Source organism: Triticum urartu, chromosome 1A (genome assembly GCF_056163025.1).
Source record: "Triticum urartu cultivar PI428250 chromosome 1A, HENAU_Tu73, whole genome shotgun sequence".
NCBI lineage: Eukaryota > Viridiplantae > Streptophyta > Magnoliopsida > Poales > Poaceae > Triticum > Triticum urartu.
The window spans coordinates 329,723,086-329,730,175 of NC_141873.1; the positions used below are offsets into that span (position 1 = coordinate 329,723,086).

The 7,090-nt window shown below is 56.5% G+C and overlaps 1 protein-coding gene and 1 pseudogene across 1 annotated transcript; both read right to left on the minus strand.

Annotated features, from left to right (window-relative positions):
• Positions 1–319: 319 nt before the first annotated feature.
• On the minus strand, positions 320–900 carry LOC147991090 (uncharacterized; annotated as a pseudogene).
• Positions 901–1,010: 110 nt separating this feature from the next.
• Positions 1,011–2,726, minus strand: LOC147991091 (uncharacterized). The gene has a single exon (XM_087538523.1). The coding sequence runs from the start codon at positions 2,724–2,726 to the stop codon at positions 1,011–1,013; it is 1,716 nt and encodes a 571-aa protein (XP_087394649.1).
• Between the last annotated feature and the right edge of the window lie 4,364 nt (positions 2,727–7,090).

A 7,090-nucleotide genomic window follows, 5' to 3' on the forward strand; every position in this document is an offset into this window, starting at 1 on the left:
TCCCACTTGAAGTTGATGGAACGCTCAAAAATCTCCATGCTAACAAAGAACTGTCCCCGATCCATACTACCCACCTCGAAGGTGGCATCCTTCACACCTAGCAGGATGCCACCGGAGTGGCCCGCGGTCCCACTATAAGGGAGCCAATGCCAAGCGAAGAGGTGGGAGCTCAGGCGGTCAAGCTCAGGAAGGGAGAACTCCGTGCGCATGGTATCCTGAATAGCCACAATGTCAATGTGTTCGTCGCGAATGTACTCGATGAGTTGGCGGCGGCGGCCGTCATGGCCGAAACCGCGGATGTTCCAGAAAAGGGCACGCATCACGCGACCATTGAGGGGCTGCTTGACCCCAGGACACGAGAGGCGCTTTGGGTGCGGAGAGCGGCAGTACGAGGGCGGGTACGACCCCGAAGCTCGGAGGCGTCCAGGGGTGGGATACCGCCAATCCTCCGAGGACGGGGTGGTATGGGGTCTGCCGACTCAGATGATGGGCCAGGGGGCGAGAGTAGAGCGGCTCTAGCCTCAGCCAGCTTCCCATCAAGGATCTCGCGAGCCCTAATGGCCGCGATCTGGGCCAACGGGGGGCCAACCTCCCCCCTAAAGATAATCGCGGAATCGGTCGCAATCTTCACCAGGTTTCCAAGAGGCATCGATTCGAGAGCCGAAAAAGAACAAGTAGCTGCCGAGGGAGGGACTGGAGGGGTACCTGGCTCCAGGTTCCGTGCCGCAGCCCGAAGCTCCGCCCGCTCGCGGATGGGAAGCACCGGGCTCCCCTCCGGGCACGCCGCGTCCAGCCGAGCGCTCCGGCGCGAGGCAGTAGCCAGAGAGGAGATCGAGCGGGCACGCCGGGAGAAGGCCACCATGCGTGGCGGCGGAGGCGGGGCAGCCAAGGGGGTGGTCACCTGAGACTCCCCTTCCAGGCCCGAGACTGCAGCGGGTAGAGGCTGAAGAGCCAGGATCGGAGAGGAGGGCTGCAGCTTTGTCGGGGAAGACGGCGGGGGAGCAGGGGCCTCAACGAGCGCCACCCGGACCGCGGCCGGAGATGGCAGGGGCGGCGACGGGGGAGGGACCGGGGGAGGCCACGGCGTCCCGAGCGAGCGGCGAAGGCGGGTCCAGGGTCACCGGTCCCGTGGGAAGGAGGACCAGGTCAAGGCCTGGCTCGCCTGGAGCAGTGCAGACGGGGGAGCGTGGGGAGGATGCGGGGCATATGACCAAGCCCACACTGGAGGCGTCGCTAGCAGCAGGGGACTCGGCCCTCGGGGCGAGGGTAGCCAGGGACGGGGGAACCAGCGCGACCTGGCGCCCGTGGCCACCATCGGCCGGAGGAGAAGGGGAGCGGGACGCCGACCGAGAGGGCGAGTCGTCCGAGCCCTCCCCGTCCTCCGACCGGCAGGGGCGAGGGTGGTGGCGGCCGTGGTAGTCCCCACCGGCGCCTGGGTTGCCGTCAGGAGGGCCATCGTCGGTGAAGCGAGGGCGGCCGACGTGGTTGGGAGGCTCGGGGGCGATGCGGAGGTCGTAGCCATGGTCGTTGAAGAAGACACGGACGATAACGCGAAGCTTGGAGGAGTCTAAGCACTTGACCTTGACCCGGACCTCCTCCTCCTTATGGAGGGAGAGCTCATCCACCACCACCACCTTGCCCAAGATCCTGGACATCTGGCGGATGATGAGCTTAGAGCGGGCGATGTCGGGAAGCCCACCCACAAGGAGCCAGGCGGTATCCAGCACAGCCACCGCAGGGGCGTCGAGGATAGGCTCAGTGATGTCGACGACGAGCTGGTTGAGGGCAAGGGTGATCCGGCCACTGCGCGTGGCGTACCCATAGCTGACGGAGTCAGGGAAGACCACGGTGAAGATGTGACCGGCAGTAGGGGTAGCCAGCCAGTCCCATTGGCACCGGTAGAGGTGGTTGAGCTCGGCCTCAATCATCTCTGGAGAGGCCACCCCATCAACCACAGTAATGATTGCCTGAAGGGAGGGGGTGGGTGGGGGGAGATCGGGGACCTCGAGGTGAAAGAAGCCCAGCCCATCGATCCCGTGCCCATACATCATGAGCTCCGATGTCACCGGGCGAGCAGGACAAAGCAGGGCAGGATGGCCAGGGTCCTGGCAAATGTAGCAGCACTGGGGGTTGACGCAGTTGACTTGCGAGTGTCCCGCCACCCCGCAATTGAAGCACGGGGGGCGAGGAAGGTTGGAGACCGGGACCGGAAGAGGGGCAGAGCCCGGAGCCATCGGGGGAAGCGAGGTGGGGCGCCCCGACCCTACCCGCGCCGTTTCTTCTTCTTGGACGGGCCCTGACGACCGCGGGATGGGCCGGAACCCGGGGCGGCCGCGGGAGCCGGCACCGACGACGACGCGGCGTGGGGCGGGACGTACTTGCGCGGCGTCGTGGAGGGAGCCGGGGCTTGGGGACGGGAAGCAGCGGGGATCGACGAGCGCGGAGGGGACGGGGAGCGGCCGCGACGGGGCGGGGGGAGGGGGGGAAGGCGAGCGGCGGCGGGACCGCCAGTCACCCAACGCGGCAGCACGGGGAGACTGCGACCGACCGCGGTCATCCCTTCGGGCCGGCGAGCGGCGGTCATCGCGCCGGCCGTTGCGGAGCTCGCGCAGCTCACGGCAGAGTTCTTCCTCACGGCACAGGGAGTCCGGCGATGGACGACGAGGCTCGCAGCGGTCATCCTGTCCCCGCTTCGGGCGTGGCTCGCCATCGTGCCAGTTGCGCATGGCCGACGGTGGCGGCGGGAGGGGGCGCGAGGACGGGCCTGCAACGAGGGGCGACGGGGAGGGGAGTGGGGGAGGAGGAGGATTCGGTCGAGGGGAGGATGCGAGAGTGACGGCAGGAGGAGGCAGGGGAGCGATTGGATACCCGCGAGGGAACCAGATCGATCTAGGCGGGGCACTGGGCCTAGGGCACCGGGGCGGCCCAGTCGGCGCGGGCAGGCTAAGGTGGAGCGGAAGGGGCCCAGCAGGCGCAGCCGCCAGATGGGCCGGGCCGCGGCCCAAGAGGCCTGGGCTGGACAGGTCGAGGCCCAACACTCGACGGGGACGGCCGAGCCATAGGGTTTCCCCTTCAGCGGCGGGCGCCGCCGCAGCAGTTTGCACCCGCGACCCACCGCCTGCGGAGACCGGCGCGGGGCGATGCCTGGGGAGGGAAACATGGACGCGGAGGGAAGAGGAGCCGAACAAAGCGATGAATGGACGAAAAGGGGAGGCATGGACCACCTGAGCCATGGTCACCGGGACATGCCTCGACGGCGGCAGCGCCGGAGCAATCACCAGCCGAGCCAACGGCGGACAGTGCCAGGAAGAGCGGGCGGCGCCGCGCTCCGAGCGGCCAACCACACCCCATGAGCGGGCACGGCGACAGTGACCGCTCCCATCCCGCAAGCTCCGGCCTTGCGTCCCCGGTGCCCGAGACTGGCTCGAGGGCAGCTGCGGCGACCGCGCCTGCCGCGAGCCGGCGGCAGAACCCCACACATGGGGGGCTGAGCCACCGGCCCAGCCGGGCTGGGCGGCGCGACGGGGAGCGACGGGCGAGGGAGGGAACGGCGCGTTGTCCGCGCAGTCGGACCACCGGAAGCGGGAGGCGGCCGCAGGAGCGGGCGAGGGGGGCGGCAAGTCGGGCGGCTCCGCCGGAGTCGGCGACGGGGAGGGAGGAGGGGGGAGCGGGGTCGACGGGGCTGGTGAGGGGCGCGGCGGAGGGCTGCCCCGCAGCCGGGGGCACGACGCCGCAGGCGTCGCAGGAGCGCACCGCTACCTCCATCAGAGAGTCGTCCGATGCATTATCGTTGTGCATCTTATACCACGAAGGTTAAGCGTGCGGACCCTACGGGTTCGAGAACTATGTATACATGACCGAGACACCTTTCCGGTTAATAGACAATAGCGAAACCTAGACGCCCATATTGGCTCCTATATATTTTACAAAGATCTTTATCGGGCGAACCTTATGACAACATACGTAATTGAGAGAATTCCTTATTTGGCCCTTTCTTAAAATCTAGTTCCTTATTTAGCTCTAGAAATTTGCCTTTCCCTTTTTGACACCACAAATTCATTTTATTCCTTCCATGACACTTCCATCACTTTTTGTTGTTAACACCCTCAAATGCAACTTGAAAAGCCTTATTTACCCCTGCTTTAGCATGCTGAAAAAATAGAAAATTCTAGTTTGACCGAACCGTGCACATCCTCTGCCAATTCACTTGTCTCCTGATTCCCCTTCCTTCTCCCCGAGCCCTAACCCTCCCGCGCGGCGCGAGGCACACAACGGCGGTGCGAGGCATGGAGGACGGGCGAGGCGGCGTTGTGCAGGGCAAGTCGCGGCGCCGGAGGTCCGTTGGTGGCAGGGGCATAGCGGTGACCTGGAGCGGCCATCGCTAGCCTTCTCCCGCTGCCAGCTGGACGACTACATCGTGCGCGCCCGCCTTGGCCGACCAGCTTCCCCCGACCGTGGTGCCCTGCCCGAGTGAGTGCTTGACCAGCTTACCACATGATGTGCGTTGTGTGAGAGAAATTGAGATGGATCTCTTCTTTGTGTTGTGCGTGAAGAGAGGAAACGTGAGATTGTTGTGCCTGTGTGTACTACTCATACATGTTTGTGCACTGGTTCTTATTAATATGAGTTTCTCAGTACAGTCTTGTAATATAATTTTGTTGCAACTCGAATGTCGACGCATTCTGTCCACGCGCCACCGTCAAAATTGCTTTTGACTTCTGGTTCAGAATTTTGGTCACAAAATACATCAGGGGTAAAATGGACTTTTCATGTTGTATTTAACGGCGTTAGTTGTCAAAACTGACGGAAATGTCATAGAGGAAACAAAATGAAGTTTGAGTGTCAAAACAGTAAGAACTTTTTTACTAAGGCCAAAAAGGGAACCAAATTTTAAGAAAGGACCAAATAAGGAATTCTCTCTACGTAATTCCCTTTGCCCATCGGTACGTTACTTGTCCGAGATTCGATCGTCGGTATCTTCGTACCTAGTTCAATCTCATCACCGTCAAGTCTCTTACTTGTTCTGTAATACATCATCTTGCAACTAACTTCTTAGTCACTATGCTTGCAAGGCTTCTTATGATGTGTATTACCGAGAGGGCCCAAAGATACCTCTCCGATACTCGGAGTGACAAATCCTAATCTCGATCTATGCCAACTCAACAAACACCTACGGAGATACCTATAGAGCATCTTTATGATCACCCAGTTACGTTGTGACGTTTGATAGCACACAAGGTATTCCTCCGGTATCCGGGAGTTGCATAATCTCATAGTCAAAGGAATATGTATTGATATTTCATGATAAAGGTTTATTATTCATGGTAGAGTTATATTGGTTGGAAACTTAAATACATGTGTGAATATATAAACAAATACCGTGTCCCTAGTAAGCCTCTACTAGATTAGCTCGTTGACCAAAGATGGTTAAGGTTTCCTATCCATAAACATGTGTTGTCATTTGATAACGGGATCACATCATTAGGAGAATGATGTGATGGACAAGACCCATCCGTTAGCTTAGCATATCGATCGTTTAGTTTATTGCTATTGCTTTCTAATAAGGAAATATAAAATAGCAACTTTATTATTGCCTCTAGGGCATATTTCCTCCAGTCTCCCACTTGCACTAGAGTCAATAATCTAGTTCACATCGACATATGATTAAACCCATAGTTCACATCGCCATGTGACTAACACCCAAAGAGTTTACTAGAGTCAATAATCTAGTTCACATCGCCATGTGATTAGCACGCAAAGAGTACTAAGGTGTGATCATGTTTTGCTTGTGAGAGAGGTTCAGTCAACGGGTCCGCCACATTCAGATCTGTATGTATTTTGCAAATTTCTATGTCTACAATGCTCTACATGGAGCTACTCTAGCGTTTGCTCCCACTTTCAATACGTATCCAGAATGAGACTCAGAGTCATCCGAATCGGTGTCAAAGCTTGCATCGACGCAACCCTTTACGATGAACTCTTTATCACCTCCATAACCGAGAAACATTTCCTAAGTCCTCTTAGGTAACTAAGGATAATTTTGACCGTTATCCAGTGATCCACTCCTGGATCACTATCGTACCCCCTTGTCAAACTCATGGCAAGGCACACAACACGTCTGGTACACAGCATGGCATACTTTATAGAACCTATGGATGAGGTATAGGGAATGGCTTTTATTCTCTCTCTATCTTCTGTCGTGGTCGGGCTTTGAGTCTAACTCAACTTCACACCTTGCAACATAGGAAAGAACCCTTTCTTATACTAATCCATTTTGAACTTCTTCAAAACTTTGCCAAGGTATGTGCTTTGTGAAAGTTCTATTAAGCGTCTCGATCTATCCCTATAGATCTTGATGCCCAATATGTAAGTAGCTTCACCGAGGTCTTTCATTGAAGAACTCTTTTTCAAGTATCCTTTTATGCTATCCAGAAATTCTATATCATTTCCAATCAATGATATGTCATCCACATATAATATCAGAAATTCTACAGAGCTCCCACCCACTTTCTTGTAAATACAGGCTTCACCGTAAGTCTGTATAAAACCATATGCTTTGATCACCTCATCAAAGCATATATTCCAACTCCGAGATGCTTGCACCAGTCCATAGATGGATCGCTGGAGCTTGCACACTTTTTTAGCACCTTTAGGATCGACAAAACCTTCTTGTTGCATCATATACAACTCTTCTTTAAGAATTCCATTAAGGAATGCAGTTTTGACGTTTATTTGCCAGATTTCATAAAATGCAACAATTACTAATATGATTCGGACAGACTTAAGCATCACTACGGTTGAGAAAGTCCCATCATAGTCAACTCCTTGAATTTGTCGAAACCCTTTTTTGCGACAAGTCAAGCTTTATAGATAGTGATATTACCATCAGCGTCCGTCTTCCTCTTGAAGATACATTTATTTTCAATAGCCTGCCGATCGTCGGGCAAGTCCACCAAAGTCCACGCTCTGTTCTCATACATGGCCTATCTCAGATTTCATGGCCTCAAGCCATTTTTCAGAATCTGGGCTTATCATAGCTTCTTCATAGTTCGTAGGTTCACCATGGTCTAATAACATGACTTCCAGGACA

Bases quoted from the DNA above. Each gene is read 5' to 3' on its own strand.
- LOC147991091 (XM_087538523.1), bottom strand. From the start codon at position 2,726: ATGCGCAACTGGCACGATGGCGAGCCACGCCCGAAGCGGGGACAGGAT.